This window comes from Juglans microcarpa x Juglans regia, chromosome 8D (genome assembly GCF_004785595.1).
Source record: "Juglans microcarpa x Juglans regia isolate MS1-56 chromosome 8D, Jm3101_v1.0, whole genome shotgun sequence".
NCBI lineage: Eukaryota > Viridiplantae > Streptophyta > Magnoliopsida > Fagales > Juglandaceae > Juglans > Juglans microcarpa x Juglans regia.
Genome location: NC_054608.1, coordinates 32,760,887 through 32,779,851, shown reverse-complemented (window position 1 = coordinate 32,779,851; position 18,965 = coordinate 32,760,887). Strand labels below are relative to the sequence as shown.

Below are 18,965 nucleotides of genomic sequence, written 5' to 3'. Positions count from 1 at the left end.
AAGGCTGTATTTTACTGGCGAGGGGTGATGTCTCAAGTTAAGGCCTTCATCCGTGGGTGCGACGTTTGCCAGTGACACAAGAGTGAGCACACCAAACCAGCTGGGCTCCTCCAACCATTGCCAATTCCAACTGCTGTATGGTCGGATCTCTCCATGGATTTTATAACAAGACTGCCTAGTTCACAAGGGAAGAGTGTTATTTATGTGGTAGTCTATCGTTTTTCCAAATTCGCCCATTTCGTGCCTCTCAAACATCCATTTAGAGCTACAATGGTGGCTCAAGTTTTCTTTGAGAATGTGTTTAAGTTGTACGGGCTTCCTACTTCCATCGTATGTGATAAAGACCCCACTTTCACCAGCAACTTTTGGCAAGCGTTCTTCCAATTACAAGGAATTAAATTCAACTTCAGCTCCTCCTATCATCCACAGACGGACGGCCAAACCGAGGTGGTTAATCGCACTCTCGAAATGTATTTACGTTGCTTCACCAGCTCCACACGTTCAGCATGGGTAAAGTGGCTTCCTTGGGTGGAATACGTATACAACACCAGCTCCCATTCCAGCACTAGACGATCTCCGTATGAAGTGGTATATGGCCGAACTCCACCCATGCTATTGTCATATGTATTTGGAACTGCACGAGTGGACACGGTAGCCCAGACTCTTACCGAGCGGGATCAGCTCGTGAAGGAAGTACGTCTCAAGCCTCAGCAAGCACAAAACCGAATGAAGTTGCAATATGACCGTGGACATCAAGAGAGGAGTTTCCAACCAGGAGACCAAGTTTACGTTCGACTACAACCATATAGGCAGCAGTCAGTGGAAAGGAGGACAAACATGAAGTTGGCCGCTCGCTACTATGGCCCTTTTCGTGTTCTAGAGCGAATTGGGCAAGTGGCATACCGCCTCGATTTTCCTGCAGGATCTCGTGTGCACCCAGTTTTTCACGTATCTCTCCTCAAACTTAAGCGGGGAAATCATGAAATGGCAATAACGGAGCTTCCAGAGGCTGCCTTCACCGTATCACCCACCCAACCACAAACTGTGTTGGCTTATCGTGGTAAGGGACGCAAGGTGATGGCTCTCATTCATTGGTGCGGTACTAACCCAGCAGAAGCTACCTGGGAAAACATAGAGACTATCAAGTCGCAATTTCCTGAGTTCATCCTTGAGGACAAGGATCAATCTCATGGGGGAAGGAATGTTGCGGAAGATTAATTTGGAAGGCGCACAGCTAATAAGGAAGGAGTTTCCAGCGCGTTGATGGCTAAAGAATAAATAAGTTGTTTAGGCAACAATGCCCTGTTTCGGAAATATGGCAATCCGCATTTAATTCTCGTATGTCCTGTTTTGGAAGTGTATCGTTCAATATTTAATTTACGTAGGATGCTAGCGTCAATATTTTTGGATAGCGGTTGGCTATAAAAACTGGAAGGAAGGTCTATCAATAAGGCATCAGAAAATTATTCACAAATTGTTTCTCTTATACGTTCAACATAGGAAAGGCACGGAAGAATGATCCGGCATCTTTTCCGGTTGATCTTCCATTTACTCGTTCGGTCGCTAGAGCTCGAAACATTAGGTGTTTGGATGTTAGAGTCACCTTAAAATTAGACTAAACTCAATTGAGCTCAGCTAAGTCTTGCAACCAAACGTAGATTTATTGAGTTACTTCTATTTTATATGCAATTCATTTAGAATAATATTACGTACAGTTCTTGAACGTGTAGAACTCGTGCATTTCTTTTTATTTATACACCTTGAAACTGACAAATCATACTCCTTCCATTTATGCTAAGTTTTAAGATAATTGAAGAATTACGATGCTCTCGAGTTCCTAAAAAAATATTATATTGTTTGTCATTTGTGCCTTGATTTATCAGTTAAGAGGAACCCTTAAATTAAATAAATCTAACCAAGAAGGGTAAATAATAAAGGAGTGATAAGAAACCCCAGGTTGAGTGATGGTGGTGGGGACAGGGAAGCATATAGGTCTCATGCTCTAATTCTTTTGAGTGCTTGTGAGAAATACTAGATCCATGATATAAGATGGCTATGGCTACGTTTGAGTAGTCAACATATTTCAACATTTTTCAAATATTTTTGTACTATTAGAAATATTTCATATGTCAAACGTAATGAACTATCTTCATATCAAAATCTTTCCAAAAATTACTATAATATTTATCATTATTATATATAAATAAAAATTAAAATCAATAATATTTATCACTATTATATATAAATAAAAAATAAAATCACTATAATATATAAATAAAAAATAAAATCACTATAATAAATAAATAAATAATAAAATTACTATAATATTTATCATTATTATATATAAAAATAAAATAAAATCACTACAATACTTATTAATATTATAAAATCACTATAATAACATCACTATAATATTTATTACTAAAAATAAAATCACTATAATATTTATGGGACCCACACCTTTTTCAACTGCCTATCCAAAAGTCAACAACTTAACATACTTCACACATCCAATCAACTCAAAATACTCTCAATGGGACCCACAAACTCACTCCAATCTCTACTCATAACTATTCACAGACATTCTCAACACTTCTCAAGTATTCTCACTATCCAAACGTACCCTAAGTTAATCTATCTTCATTTTAATTAGTTGTATCTAGTAGAGATTAAGGCTGAGCAAAAATTCAAAAATTCGACTCCACTCTAGCTCCGAAAAAATGGAATCGGAGTCGGATTTTTTTAATTTTTCAGTCAGAGTCGAAGGTGTCGTTGGACCAACTCCAACTCCGATCTGATCCGACTTTATCCTCTTACTCCGACTTCGACTTTTCCCTCCAAATCTGACTCCAACTCTAAATCCAACTCCGATATTGTACATATATTATAAAAATATGTATTTATCTATATACTTATCCTATATATTAATATAGTTATATAATTAGAACTTATATAGTTAAATTCAATAATATATTATTATGAACAAATTATTATACGTGCGAAACTAGGTTATACATTTTGTCTTTACATGCCCCGACTTTCTAATTTTAATTAGGTCACGAAAGACCCAAAGGGCCTAATACAACTATGTTTGCATCATGAATATTGATTCTTATTTGATTACTTGCTTGTTCCCTTTCTTTCATCGAAGACTATCTACTAGTCTTACTTGTTACTGGACAACTAATCAATTCTTAGTGACAATCAAAATTTCTTTGAATATGTCCTTAAATTCATTCGAAACGTGAGCAAAACTCATATTGGAGAAGAATACAGTCCATGGGTTTCTTTTATTGAAACTTTGTTTCTATTTATTTTTGTTTTGAATTGGTCAGGTGCTCTTTTACCTTAGATAAATCATACAGTTACCTCATGAAAAATTAGCCGCACCTACAAATAATATAAATACTACCGTTGCTTTAGCTTTACGCACATTAATAGCATATTTCTATGCAGGTCTTACAAAAAAAGATTAGGTTATTTCAGTAAATACATTAAACCAACTCCAATCCTTTTACCCATTAATATCTTAGAAGATTTTACAAAACCCTTATCACTTAGTTTTCGACTTTTTGAATATATATTAGCTGAGGAATTAGTAGTTGTTCTTGTTTCTTTAATACCTTCAGTGGTTCCTATACCTATCATATTACTTGATTATTTAGAAGTGGTATTCAATCTCTTATTTTTGCAACTTTAGTTGCAGCTTATATAGGCAACTATACTTAAATTATAATATAAATAGACAAATGATAGTTTAGTATATGTAAACATATCATATATCATCAAGTATAGAAATAAATTAGACACTAATATTTAAATAAGTCTAGTATAATAAGTTAATAACACATATACTAATTTATTAAAGTATAATGACATGTAATTAGACACTAGAAAGTCTAGTATATAATTAAGTTAGAAGTATGCTAGACATTAGTATAATAACATGTAATTAGACACTAGAAACAAGTATAGTATAGAAATAAGTTATAAATAAGTTAGACATTAGTATAATATAATAACATGTAATACTATAATATAATAACAAATAATTAGACACTAAAAATAACATGTAATACTATAATATGATAACTTGTAATTAGATACTATAGTATAAATCTAGTATACCAACCATGAGCTCTTTGAATTATTTTTGAAAGGCCATGACGAAGAGGGCAACGGTTCCAAGTCTCGAGTCCAAACATGGAGCAACATCATATAAAACAAAAACAAGAATTTAAGGATGCCGTCTGGCTTAAAATAATTTGGAGCTAAGTGATATCATCCAGTAGCTTTTAAAACAGATCAAGATTTTCCTCACTTCAAGTTAATGGCAAATGTTAGTTTAGGGAGCCTGCAGTACCCGACTGCGGTATTCGCCCAATGCCCAAATAGGAAAAATGTTCCGGTAGGCGGCATAGGTGATCATACAATTCCTGTTGAAGACCCCCATGATTTCCTGTGATAAGAAAGGTATAAAAGTGGGCATTGGACAGGAACTTGGCACCGGAAAATATATGTATGTTTTCACTAGCATTTGATTTTATCCATCCAAATAATAATCCAAAACAAAACTTGCCATATGGAATACATTATTGAGTTACCTCTTGAGGAAAGTCTCCATTCTCCATTTGAGAATTTATCAAAACCCTAGCTCCGCGGTGCAGTGGTGTTGGGTCTCTCTCATCCTGGTATAACAAAACAATTTCACACCCAAGAAATAAGACTAATCAAGATGTGTTTATGAGCAGACAGATAAAAATCTGAGTTATTGAATTCTCACAAGGAATTCCAAGTTGTTGGAAACCAATGATTTTCACACGGAGTTAAAGAGGTTGAAGAAGTTGAATGATTCCATACAATAAATCGAGAACAGCCATTAAATCACAAGCTGCCTAATACAATGTCAATATAGAAAAGGTGACCATGTAAAACTAGATGGATTGATACCTGTCCAGCATCTATAAGTGCCAACAGAGCCCATCCCGTATTTACAACATGAGATCGGTTGCCCTCTAAATTCGTATACACCTGCAAAAGAAAAGCACTTAGAATAATGGTGGATATGAACTAGAAAGAAATATGAGCATCAACCATTAACTTTAGCTCTGACCCAAGAATAGTGGGATTTTGTGCAGATTCAACTTATAGAGAACAATTTCAATCAAGTTAAAGTCCATATTCCACATTTTGAAAAAGAAAAACGCATTTTATATAACATCTTCAAATTTGGTTAACAACTTGTTCTCCGTCATCTTGAAAGGCTTAAATAGGTGGAACTATTCAGTTGACTTTATTAACTTATTATTTTGCCTTAAGATGATATCTTCAGTTTAACTCTCAGAAATTTGTTTAACTTGCAGTTGTTTCACACACTCCAGAGAAACCTTTACTAGTTAAAAATCGAAGTTGAAAGAACTAAAGATCAATTAATTCAAATCATGCATGCCCTTTGACAAGAAAAGTTATTTGATGTAGCCATAAACTTAACCTTGTTTTGACATGAAAGATAACTCTCTCCCCAGCCACCTGAAGGAAGCTGCTTAGACAGAAGAAAATCACAAGCTTTACGAATGCTGGAGCAATTATTGAAGTTTTTTCCAGCAGCTACCAGCCCTTTCACTCCAAACCATGTACCATAGGTGAAGCAAACACCCCAAGAACCATACCTGTTCAGATATTAGAATTATGTACCCGATAAAGTAAATAACAGAAACATGGGATGAGATCTTTAACAAGGTTGGACTTGCAAGGGTGAGGCCTAGGAGGGTGGTGGATTTCCTAGCTTGTTGGAGAGGTCCACATGGTAGTCCCCAAATTACTGCTGTGTGAAAAATGATTACTCTCTGTCTTATGTGGTGTGCATTTGGCTTGGAAGGAATGGTCGAAGTTTAAGATTCCTCTTTGGATGAACTTTTTTTTATTTTTTATTAGTGTTTGGATGAACTTAGATGCTTCTATTATCATACTTTATTTCGTTGGGCCTCTGCTATTGTTTTTTCCTGGGGCTAGTTTTCATTATTTTTTGTATCTACATCAAGCTCCTAATTTGTAACTGGTGTTCTCAGTTGTATACTACCTGTATACTTGGCCTATGCCTTGTTACATGCTTCAACAAGTTAAGTAAGAAAATCTTGCATGCATTGAAAGCAAATCCATATTTCTACTTGAAAGATTGCATAGCATTGAAAGCAATCTCAAAGCTGATAAACCAAAAGAGAATTAAGACAAAGGCTATGGATTAATAGATGCGGGAGCAAACCATGAACCATCTGATGCTTGTATCTTTTCAAGGAACGTAACAGCCTTTTTGATACACAGCTCTATTTCTTCTTGCCGATGCTTGGGATATGATTTCTTAAATGATACCAAAGCTTGAATTGCTGCCGAGGTACACTCCACATATCTAAACAGCCATTAAAGTCGTTAATGAACATAAAATTTAGCTTAACGAGGGTATATAACAACTAATAAGGGTATATAACAACTAATATAAGTCAAGGCACGGAGATCTTACGGATAATCAATTACAATGTCCCCAAAGGTCTCTGCAGGGTTGATCAACTGACAATACAAAGAAACAATGAAATAGGCTCATGTTTCCATGATCTACAGCATGGTTAAAGATAGAGCACATATTTTGTTGCAATGTATTCTACAAAATGACTAATAAGGTAAGCTAATGACACTTTATGGAATGCTGTTGACATATAACCTTTTCCTGATTCCTCCAGTATGATTATGCTAGGTGATTTATAATATGCTCTTCTAATATCTGCATATCATAACAGGTTCCATGAACTGTTTGCATGCCTGTCAGTGCCATAGATCTCAATGAAAGTGTCTTCACTTTTAAAAAAAAAAAGGGTCTCAATGAAACTGTCTTCACTAGAAATCTTACTTATATAAAAAAAGAGTCTTTAGTCCCATCTTTACATAATAATGTGTAATTTTTGTGAAAAGGGAGGTTCATTTCTTTCATAGACGATTGTGTCTGGCATCTCTCACAAAAGTCATAAACTCAATAACAAATACAAAAAAGAAAGACACAGAAAAACAGGTGCATCATGGGAAAAGGTAAGTACTTTCACCTCTAGAAAGTAAACATATTCTGAAACACTCCCAAAAATAAAGCAACACATTTTAAATGGAAAGGAGGGAGTACAAGATTTCAGGACTCCTCCATGAAGCTACTCAACAGTGAAGCACAAAAAAGACAGTAATCAACAATTGTCCACCGACCCCGAGTATGATCATATCTAATTTCACTTAATGTTTCAGCTCTCAAGACTTGAAACCATGTAAATAAACTTGAAAGCTTGAGACTTGGACACAAAGGGGGAAAATATGGATAAGCATTAACTCGCGTTTTTCATCCATATATATATACACACACACACACACTGAAATATTTCAACATCCACCTAGTGTTTGAAAATAAGATGTAGTTTACCATTATCATGCTTGAAAAAATGGAGAAGATGGCAGAAAACAGGGATCTTAGTCAAGCACATTATTGTGGAAGTGGCAGAGGAGATATCCAAGAACCCAAAAAAGTAAATTAAATGAATATATGCCAGAGGATGTCAACATGACGACGACCACAACTTCTAGATGTGTAAGAAGAACAAAACGAAGGCCCTTCATGTATTGTTTACAGTAAACACATCCTAACATTATGCTGCTTAAGGGGACATCTGAAGGCAAACTTGTTATAGGGCACATTCCCTGCAACGGAGTAAAATACAGTACCGTGCAATAAGGAAACTGAAACTTTACTAAACAACATTAAAAGGAGGCTACCTCTAACCAACTATAGGATCTTGTGAGCTCATACGTCGCAAAGCCACCATCTGCATTCTGTGTTGTTAGTAAAGAAAAAGTCTATCAGAAATTATCTCTAACACAATGATTGACACTGTCACAGATGGAAACTAGTATTAAAATTTGCAAACCAGTGTAATTGCAAAGAAGGGAGTATTAATTTTTTTAATAGAAATTTGCAAACCGGTGTAATTGTTTAGCTAGATTATCAGGACCCAAATTACCTGTAATGAGAGAATGACGTTTACAGCATCATAAAATTGCTTTGAATCTAATGGTTCACCAACAATGTCCGGGGAGATTTTAGATAATAAAAGAGCAGCCTGAAATATAAAAAGAAAAAAAAGTTATAAACAAATATGTAAACTGCATAGTTTTGAGTTTAATAGACTATTACTTTCAATCCTTCTGCTGTGCAGTCTGAGATGGGCCATCCATGATCAGCTGATGAGAAAGGCCAAGCGCCTTTGGATATATGGCGATACCAAAAATCAAGATCACCTGGACAATCTTCTAGAACCTTCAAACCAGAGAATAACCAAGCAACAAAGAAGGGGAAGACTTGAATTATTGACAGTTCTTAGAAGCCCATAGCAACAAAAAGAAACAATTCAACAAATGACAAAAAAGGAATCACCTGCGATTTTTTTATGTACATATGTGCTTTTTCAAGAGCTTTACCATACTCTTCAAAAAGGTTGGTTGAAATAATTGCTTGAACAGCAAAAGCAGTATCCCACAATTGACTTCCATTGTAACCCTGCAACAAAGTCATCGTGTCTAGTTTAGCTTCATCATGCACTTTCATTTGGATTTTGTCTATCAGCTGAGTCAAATTCGAGACATTCAAATATTACCTACAGAGCAATTAAAAATTTTGTACAAGGGCACAATATGGACCTGTATTTTCATGCCATCTTCAGCAATCCAAAAATAGTCGTATAGTCTTGGAAGATGCATCTTAAAAGCCTCTGAATTTGGATCTTCCACCCAACAACAGAGCATATTTAACACCTGTAAATCAGAGAAACCTTGAACTATGCCTCTCAAATTGAAATAAGCAAGAGGAGAAAGAAACCCAATGGGTAGAGAGTACTGACAAATAACACCACAATCATTGAAGAAAAATGGGAGAATTAGAAAAACAGGGGACAGCGTAGAGTCATCCATAATAGGACCGGAGAGTAAATGGGCACAGAGAAGGCATTAAAAGAATTTAAATGATCAAATTATGAATTAGAACCAACATAATTGGTATAATTTCACAATAGTAATTGTCTCTTCATAGTTTCTAGATAACTTTTTTTACGAGTATAGTTGCTAGATAACTGCCAGCATTTATAGCAATAAACTCACCCTCCTGTTTAACAGATAGAAAGTTCAATGCGGAAAGAGTGCTCTCGAGGCAAAATACCTTATTTACAGGTCCTATGCAAAGATAACGAGTATTCTCATCTTCGTAGTGTATGTGCTCGATCGCGGTGCAAAGAGCCTTTTCTCTCAATTTTTTTCCAGGCCAGTGCAATAAAACTGGTTCCACAAGCTTGTGAAGAGATGCCCAGAGTATATCCTGCACCAGCGGATGTGGGTAGTACAAATCTTCCTGGGGGGAAAAAAAGGCAATGCATCCTTTTGTCAGCATAGCACTATCAGAATGAAATTATATATTGGTAGCTGTTAATACCAGCAAAATTAGCAACAGGCATGCGTTTTTTATTTTCCTTTGAATTTTGTTAGAACCAAAGCATGAAGTCTCCGCTGTATCTAATTTGCTTGGTGTTCAGGATACCCAAAACCATAAAGTTTAGGTCATCGCAGTACCTGAAATCTGTAACAATAAAACAGGATACAGAACCTCGATATTAACATAGTAGTTCTCATGGTACAAAGAAAGGACCACCAAAGATATTAAATGATCATTGAGTTAATGATTTTCAAAATCACTGGCAATTTTATGAACAGAATGTTCAAGACTTTAGTACCAACAGCATTGCACCATCTTAAAATTAGGAACTCAAGCTAAAAGTGAAAAGGAATGGTCGTCGAGTTACTCCTAATATTTTGCTCCTCTAACTTAAGTACCAAAAAAAAGCAAAAAAGGTACATAAAAATGAAAGAGGTGAAATTCTATTGATTCGACGTGTTAAAAGTATCAATTGTTCTAAAAGCTTAAACTTGAAGAGAGAAGATAAATTTAATCATTTAATTAATATTTTAATGCTTCACTCATAAATGGGATCGAACGCATGGGTTATATAACTGATTAGGTGTTATAATATGGAGTCCAAATTCAAACTTAGTACATCTGTGCTGATACCATAATAAACCACTCATTATCCTAAAACCTTAATAATTGGTTATTAAACACATCAAAATTTAGGCTTTCCATTCTATTAGCGAGAAGTATTAGCTTCAATTCAAAGATAGAATTGCCGTGGAACCCATAGTCAAAAACTCAGAGTCCATGGGAGAATCACAATAGGGTTGGGGTTGAAATTGAAAAATGTCTATAGTATTAGCTTCAATTCACAATTTGATGCTGTTCTATAAGGACTTATCAAGGAACATAAAATTGAAAAATGTCTTGTCTTTCATTAAAGCTTTTTCCCAGTTTTCTCAATGAAAGTTGAAGAGCAAAGTCCAAAGACATGACACGTTTGGGTCTGAGAAGACCAACACAACAATTTGACCAACCTTTGCACATAGATTGCGTGCTTGATTCCAATCTATTTCATGATATGGAACGGTATAAAGCTCCTTCCTCAAGGACAAAACAGTTGGCGTGATTGGACCAACAAATCTCTTCCCATATAGGTAAGACATTGGCAAATAGACCATCCTACAGTGACACCACATCCTTCCTGCAGAGGGGAGAGAAAATTAATTGCCTCCCTTTCACATAATTTGGTGCAAAATATTAAACAGTTTATATATGGCACTCATAAACCAAGTTTCACATTAGAAATTTGTACACAATAGAATCACCGTATGATGCAAAAGCAAATGATAACCATATAGGTTAAGGACAGTCACATATATTCTGTGACAAATAAGAAAGTGCATGTCATATCACTAAGAATTTGCTAAAACAGAATCCAGTATTTAAAAAGGAAAAAGAGAGAGAGAATCAATCAATAGATAATTCATAGACATTGTTCACTTTAAAATTATCATTTTCATTGCTCAATTCACTTGATAAATTCTCATCATTTTCATAACTACCAAACACTGGCCATCATCATCATTATTGCAATATCGTTAAAATATAATCAAGGACATTTTCTTTACAGCCATTGAACTTTTTTCTTTTTTTAATAACGGGGGAACCAGCCCACAGCAGAGCCCTTAGGACTCAACCATGGAACCTAAACCCCCGGGGAGACTAGCACAACAAACAGCCATTAAACTTACTCGACTCCAAATGAAAATTCCAAATATGAACCTGAGCACCTACAATATGTCAAATTAATGGTGATCCAAACATTCATATCCTTAATCAGCGTGACTTTCAGAAGTAAAACTCTAGTAATCAACTGTTTGTTGGAGAGAAGTGTAGGACCCACTTATTTTCTTTGATCAATGTAGCGAAATTTATGTGGCAATCACATGCAATTTAAAAAATGGGAACATGCCTGGATGGAGAGGAAGCATGTAAGGAAGAAGCCAAATCTCTGGGGGAAGGGGATTATTGCCAGACCATTCAAATGCTCCAAGCACCTATTACCAAGACTACAGGAATTAAACTAAACGCCCCAGAGTACCAGCAAACATCAAGTTCACTGTTTAAACTAATGGGATAAAGGACTAAGATCTCAACTGAAAGCCACATCTTTCCCCACGATGTTATTGCAGTAGCACCACCATGGTCCAGAATCCATTTACGTCCTCTCTCAATCGTTCCTTCTCCATCATTAGGTCCTTCACCAAGCAACCTTAATGTAACATAGTTTAAGACAGTGCCAAACATGGTACTTGGTCCCTCAATGTGTAATCCCCACCCACCATCTCTGTTCTGCAAATACATAACTTTACATAAGAAATTTGTTGACCTAAGTGCAAGACTATAAAAGGATACAATCCAACAAAAAACTGAAAATAAGTAATAAACTGCTTACAAAATATAGCGAAAAGGTATGATAAGCTGTTCTTTAACACTGTATAAATGATCCTTACCTGATGATTGTAGAGGTAACGACACATTTCCTTTTTATGTTCTGCAGATAAAACTGCATTTAGCGCTCCAGTGATGGACAGAGTGATTACCTGATCCATTAAATGAGTAGAAAATATGTCAAGACTAACATGATCGTGTCCCCTATAACAAATTGTAAAAAGAATATATGTACTTTGAAGCCCCTCACAAATTTCCTGAAGGCAAATCCAATTATAATTGTACAATTCACTGGCCATATAATTTATAAGATGGCCAAAATATCTTCCACGACAAACAAGGCACCAGTAGCAAGATTAGCACTTACCAAGCCAGGCATAAGAAACATAGGACCACCATAGTCACCTGGCCAATGTCCATCGTGGGCTTGGATTGTTGAATGGAAACTTACAGCCCTTCTTAATGTCCTTGTCACCATTTCCTCCGTAATATCTTCTATTTCTTTTACCTTGACTTGGGGTAGAATGGCACCATGTGGGTTCTCTTTGTCAAGCTAAATTTTAGGAAGGAAAAAAGGCCCAAAAATTAAAATTAAACGATAAAATTAAAAAATCAATACATGACTTTTCATGTCATGCTGGTTATCTGATTCAGTTGATAGCTCTTTGAGAATAATGCGAATTAAATTTAGTTATATCATTAAACAGATTAATTCACTGGATTTGAATAATTAATAAATAATCCAGTCCCAAAAGACTGAACGATTAACAACCTTCTTGTACACAGCCCCGTAGATGTTACTTGGTTTTTGTCTTCCCACAATCCCTGAGAATAAAAACAAAGAATGTTCTTCCCTTTTCTCACAAAACCTAAACTGTGAAGGAAATAACATTCAATCCAAGTAATTACATGGCGACAGCCATCACATTTCTTAGATCTTACTCGTAGGTTGTGGTTTGAAGATATCCTTTTGTACCCTTACAATACGTTTGCACTGTACCTCCGCCTACACTGGGTCCTTTACTCTTGCCTTCCTTTTTCTAGTAAATTTACTCCTTGTTCTACAAAATACGATGATCACCTCTTTATCTGTTGATTATTTAATTTGTGGTATGACATAGAGCAGGCCAAAATGTGTACATCACTGCTTAGAGTAAATTTACTTTTTGCTACATTCTAAAGGTCCACACTGTACTGGGTAATACTCACCTGCATGATTAGCCTACAAGGATTGATCTTGGGCACCTTGTCCCATTACATTTAAAACCAAAATTTTTTTCTTATCATTAACAACTCAGGAAGATTACATATTAAAAACAACTAGGGAAAGAAAAAATAAATTATCTGCTAAATATTTTTAATTTCTCGTCTTTAATTAGATTAGCAAGTCCGATTCATTTTGAGAAAATTAACTTTCAATGGATAACAGGCGATTAATCTGGTTGAATGTGGACACATACTAGGGCATATTGACAGACCTGGTTTTCATACTATATAATTACAAACAACAATTCAGAGTTCTGGATTATGAAGTGACAGTTTTTCTAAAAAAAATAAAGGAATGAAGAGATTCTTCTGAATTATTTCAAAAGTAAAAAATAAAAAAGAGTTGGAAATGGATGTTAGAACTTAAAGTTTTTAGAATAATGCTAAGAACAACTGCAACAGATTATGAGAAATAAAAAAACACAATCAAGAAGACTGAATCGTAATGGTATTGTACAACTAGTCGTTGTTGACTCTATAAATATTGTCAAATAGCTTTCATGCAAACTCATCTAACCAAGACAACACAATTAATTCCTCTTCTGGAATCAACTGACCTACTTGTCACGCCATTTGGACAGCCAAATCCAACAGCAACACAATTCTTTATCATATTAAAAAAAAAAAAAATAAGAAAGCTAGTAGTAATCAATTAACCACCAAGTACCTCATATTGTCTCTCAACCTTGAAGCCCGTATTTTTTATTTTTTTGGCAACCTTGAAGCCCGAAATAGGTCTCAATCAAACCCCAGACACAAACAGAAACCACTCACTTCACTTATTGATTAAAAGAAAATCTCTATAAGTTATCGGAAAAAAGGAAAACATTCATACTTCAGTATTTAAAATAAATGACATTTCTTAATTATAAAAAAAAATATTTAAAATGTTATGATAATGATATAGCGCAAATTTATATTCACTTCAAGTTATGAAAATGCAAAACTTCAAAAGGAATACATTTCAAGCAGTCACAGTATCGATATACATCTAACCCAATCAAACTCAACGACACTAATACCTAAACATGCACAAATATATGTATATGGATACCTGAATCCGCATGAGTAGATCTGAGCTGTGCTTTTTCTCGAAACGATTCCTGGAGAAGTTTTCACGAGCTCTCTCGATCTCGGCCAGATCCTCGGGCGATCCGAGCTTAGGATCGAACTCCCAAACCTGTCGACCGACATGATCGTTCACCGTCCGCAGCCACGGACTCCCTCCCTCCGCGACCTTCAGCTTCCACATTATGTTTTTATCGCGCAATGATCCCAAATCAGCAACGCAACTGAGGGAAATTCAATTTTCTAGTATTTCAGAGAAAATAAATGGCAAACAAAAATTGAAAAAAAAAACGATGATGAGAGAACATCAGAACGTTTTTTTCTCAGTAAATAAAAGTAGAATGTGTACGCGTGTGGAGAGAGAGACAGAATTTCATGACATTATTTCACAGAATTGCGAAAAAGAAAGCAAGCGAGAAATTTTAACAGTTTGGCTCTCGTGAAAGTCAAGAAAGAGGATGAGGTGGAGCAAAGTAGAGAATTTCATGACATTACTGGCCGCGCTAAGAATCAAAAACAAAAAATGAAAATAAATAAAGGAAAGAAAATTAGAGAGAGAGAGAGAGAGAGAGAGGAAAATGCTTAGAAATGGTGAAGTATAACAATCAAAGTATAACCATCCAGTATCATTCAGTCCAACTTTTCCAAGAAACAAAGGGAAAATCTAAGGATTCGGAACAACAAAGGGGTGGGAAAGTACCTTTAGCAGATGCTGATTTGCTTACTTTGTTGAGCGAGATTTGAAAAGTGATGCTCGTTAATGATGAGAAAATGCATAAAAGATGGCAATCTTCTAATAAAAACAGAGAAACGAACAAGGACGGAGAATCTAATTTAGAGCATTGCCAGCGACGAAGTCGAGGGAGGGAGGGAGGGAGGGAGGGAGGCGAAGCATGCAAAAAGCCTGAACCAGAAGTGAATGAATCTGTGACGAATTTCCAAACTAGCTGAACAACATCAGAATTACACTTTCACCCCTGAATTAGACTTTTTATGAGCTTTCCAAAGTTTAATTTTGTAAATATAAATTGTTTTGAATTAATAAAATATATTTAAAATTTTTTTTTATTTAAATTGGTGACAAGCACATGACAACACATGATGCGAATGATTACATTATACGTTAAGTATCAAACTTGTCATCTTGTGCCGATTTGAAATAGTTATTCCATTTATTAACAACTTTCGATGCAACGATTAATCTACAATTTTTTTTAGATAATTATATTTTAAATTAAAGATATTTTTATAAAATTATATTATTTTATAAAAATATCTCTCATTTAAATAAATTTATCTTAAAGATTGTGAAAATAGATATATGTGTACCATTTTCTTTTATAGAAACAATGATATATATTAGAGACTTAAGAGTAATATGACATGTAATTATAATTTTAGGCACAACACTACACGTATTAAGTAAAAGATTAATTTTATTTTTTTTCTTTTTTAATTTGAATTTAGAAGTTAGAATTTCTTAATTTTTAACATTTCAATAGTCGACACCTCGGCAAGTATTATGATGTGAGTAAAATTTGTAACTATAAATAATATTTTTCAATTAAATAATAAAATATTATAACTTTTCTTTAAAAATTTATTATAATTTTATATAGAACTTACTTTTCTTTAAAAAGAGTTTACAGGATTTGTACATTTAGAGATTGTGTCCAGTATTACTCTATTAAAAGAATCTTCTTATAATAAGGTCTCATTTGAATAGTGAGATGAAATAAAATTATTTTAGATAAAAGTTAAAAATTGAATAAAATATTATTAAAATTTTATTATTATTTTAAGATTTAAAAATGTTGAATTATTTATTATATTTAATTTAAAAATTTTAAAAAATTGTAACTATATGATAAGATAAAACTATTTATTTATCTAAAGAGCACATGTCTTTTATTTGGAATCGCTTGCAAATTTCGGAGAGCTGCTATTGCTTGTGTCATCCACTTCTATAACACCATTCTCTTCGCAGCTGTGTCATGCAAACTACGATCCCTTCTCGTTCATCTCTTCCATTACTTTTTCCCTTAAATATGGTCACATTAAAGTGGAGTTTGAGTTTTATATGACTCATTTTGAGATTCCAGACTTTAGTATTCTGAAAAGAGTTCTAGGAAATTTTAATCGAAGTTCGAGTTATCAATAACATTTTATTGCTAATACCCATGTGAAATTTCAAAATAGCTAGCTCGGTAGATTTGGTAAACTTATTTTTATGCATCTATTTCACTCACTTTAATTCTTAAAGTTAAATAAAATTTTAAATAATCTCGTTTTGAGTTAGGCTATCAATGAAAAGTAAATATTTGTAAAAGAAAAATTATATTCATCATCCCGACAGTACTATACATTATACATAATTTTTTTATTTTTTTCTTAACAGATGTGTGATATATAGATGATGAGTAAAATAATTTAATTAGTTTAGTAAGAATAAAATAAAAAGGATGAATGTTATACATTAGCTACTATTCACTCTCATATCCCATACCTACATCTTTTTTTATAAAATATGAGGTGTTGAGTAGTAAATAGTAACAGAATAATTTTTTAATAAAAAAATTAAAATATATGTAATGTGTGATGAAAGATAATCTATAACAAAGTTTTTTTTTTTTTTGAGTGATGGAAAGAAAAGGTGTAGAATGGGACTGACTCTCTTTTCCGTTCCTTTCAATTAATTGAACGAAGAAGAGATATTTGACGTTTGGAAATCCCATTAATTTCATCCAATCAAGCAATAAATTTTGTGGGCTCTCCCTATTTTCCTTCGCCTTCTTTGAAAAAAAACAAAGAAAAAAGTGAAGATAACTCTTTATTACACCCTAAGAACTTTACATGTTAGCTTTAAATGTTTCTTGAAAGAGTGGTAACTTGGTAGATAGGGATATGAGCAGGACCAATGTCTAGATTGGTAATTAAACTCTGATTAGTTTGGTTCGGGTTATGTACGAGTACTTAACCCAAACTCGATTTGAGTTATAATTATTAGAACTAGTCATTTATTATGCAGGATAACTTTACGCCATTCATTTAACCTGTTTAATTATTTGGATCGGTTAGATTAATTCGACGCAAAATAATCTAATTTTATCCCTTTATTTTTCAAATGGATGTTAAAATAAAAATCAGACTTCACCAGTTTAGTTTTTCTTAATGGTATACGAGTCACTCATTCGATTAGTCATTTGATTAATTCATTCACCTAATAACTCAATATCATGTCTAATTCCAACTATATATATTATTTTGTATCGAAATCATATTGAATGTATGGATTGTGCAACAAATTGAGAGCAAAATCTCATCCCTTTAACATTGTGCCATCACATTACCTACAATGTGTGCGCGTATGTATGTGTATATTATATATATATATATATATATATATGTATGTATAAATGGACGATAGTCATAAGCTTTACTAGAAATAAAAATTTATTGATGAATTACCTCATTTATTTGCTCATAAAGTTAAGGATGAACTTACTGATATCTCGATATTTTTTAATTATGATAATTACACTTATGGTGATATTATCAGTACAACTAAGAAATTTAGTATTAGTACGTGTAATGACAAAAAATTGTTTCATCAACAAATAAAGAATAGTAGTGAAGAAGAATATATATATATATATATATATCTCTTTATACTTAAAAAAAGAGTCTATCGATGGATGAATATGAAAGAATAGTAGTTTTGTTTGACACTTCCTTCTTCCACTTATGTTCCTCAATACAACCTCGCAGGCTCAAAACAACCTAAGCACAACACAATCTCACCGTAAATCATCACAAAATCAAAGTTGTCATTGCTAATCACAAAATCACTACACAACAAAGCAAGGGAGAGCAACATAAGCACATCACAACCTCACCGTAAATCATCACAAAATCACCATACAACAAAGTAAGGGAGAGGTAGAGGCACGACTGGACATGAAGGAGCAGGGGAGGTGCTGTGGAGGGCTGGTGATGGCGTTGTGGGCTGTAGGCAGCAGATCTAGGTTGTACGACGGCAAGAACCCATGAGATAGAGAAAGGCTTCGTGAGAGAGGGAGGCAGATCGGGGAGCTGCATCGTGGGGAAAAGGTGGTTGTCGAAGCTCAAGGGAGGAGCTGCTCACAGTAGTGTGGTGGAGGGAAATCAAAGGGAGAGGAAGAGAGACGGCTACGAGCTTCACAAGCGGAGGGGGAGAGAGAGAGAGAGATAGAGAGAGAGAGAGAGGTCTATGGGGAGGAGATCGGTGTGGGGAAGGTTGCCGGTGACTGATTTTGGTGGTGATGCGGCAACGGCGAGCGGCGGCGCTGGGATGAGCCAAAGAGAAAAGAGATTGAGAGGGAGAGAGGCGTACAGCTAGAGGGAGGGAGGGAGGAGAGAGAGGGAAGATGAAAGTTTTTGGAATTAGATGAAAGTTTAAAATATTATTTTTTAATATTATTATTGTTTTGAGATTTAAAAAAATTAAATTGAGATTTGAAAATATTAAATCATCTATGAAAAATGCTTAAGACAGTTGGTTGCCTAAAGGGCTGTGTAAATGGCTGCTAAGTTGGCAAAAAACTTTTTTTAGTTTTCGTTTGTCCTGTTGCAAGACCCTTCCCTCTCCTTCATCCCAAATCACACTGCAAGACCTTTCCTCTCTCTCTTTAAACCCACGCTGCAAGACGGCAAGATC

The 18,965-nt window shown here is 34.5% G+C and overlaps 1 protein-coding gene across 1 annotated transcript; it reads right to left on the bottom strand.

Annotated features, from left to right (window-relative positions):
• Nucleotides 1–4,120: 4,120 nt before the first annotated feature.
• Nucleotides 4,121–15,178, bottom strand: LOC121241913 (cycloartenol synthase 2). Its single transcript, XM_041139768.1, has 19 exons — nt 14,970–15,178; nt 14,256–14,493; nt 12,303–12,488; nt 11,998–12,087; nt 11,642–11,836; nt 11,457–11,541; nt 10,519–10,685; nt 9,239–9,427; nt 8,725–8,838; nt 8,462–8,584; nt 8,222–8,344; nt 8,049–8,147; nt 7,804–7,860; nt 6,518–6,564; nt 6,263–6,406; nt 5,492–5,669; nt 4,951–5,031; nt 4,605–4,688; nt 4,121–4,459 (listed from the first exon to the last, which is right to left on the bottom strand). Exons 2-19 carry the CDS (start codon nt 14,451–14,453, stop codon nt 4,346–4,348), a joined length of 2,274 nt encoding a protein of 757 aa, XP_040995702.1. The 5' UTR covers nt 14,454–14,493; nt 14,970–15,178; the 3' UTR covers nt 4,121–4,345.
• Between the last annotated feature and the right edge of the window lie 3,787 nt (nt 15,179–18,965).

Excerpts from the sequence above, each read along its gene's own strand:
- LOC121241913 (XM_041139768.1), bottom strand. The coding sequence starts at position 14,453 with ATGTGGAAGCTGAAGGTCGCGGAGGGAGGGAGTCCGTGGCTGCGGACG. Across the intron at positions 8,345-8,461 it reads TGTACATAAAAAAATCGCAG|GTTCTAGAAGATTGTCCAGG; the intron begins GTGATTCCTTTT and ends TCTGGTTTGAAG. Across the intron at positions 4,460-4,604 it reads ATGGAGACTTTCCTCAAGAG|GAAATCATGGGGGTCTTCAA; the intron begins GTAACTCAATAA and ends TTCTTATCACAG.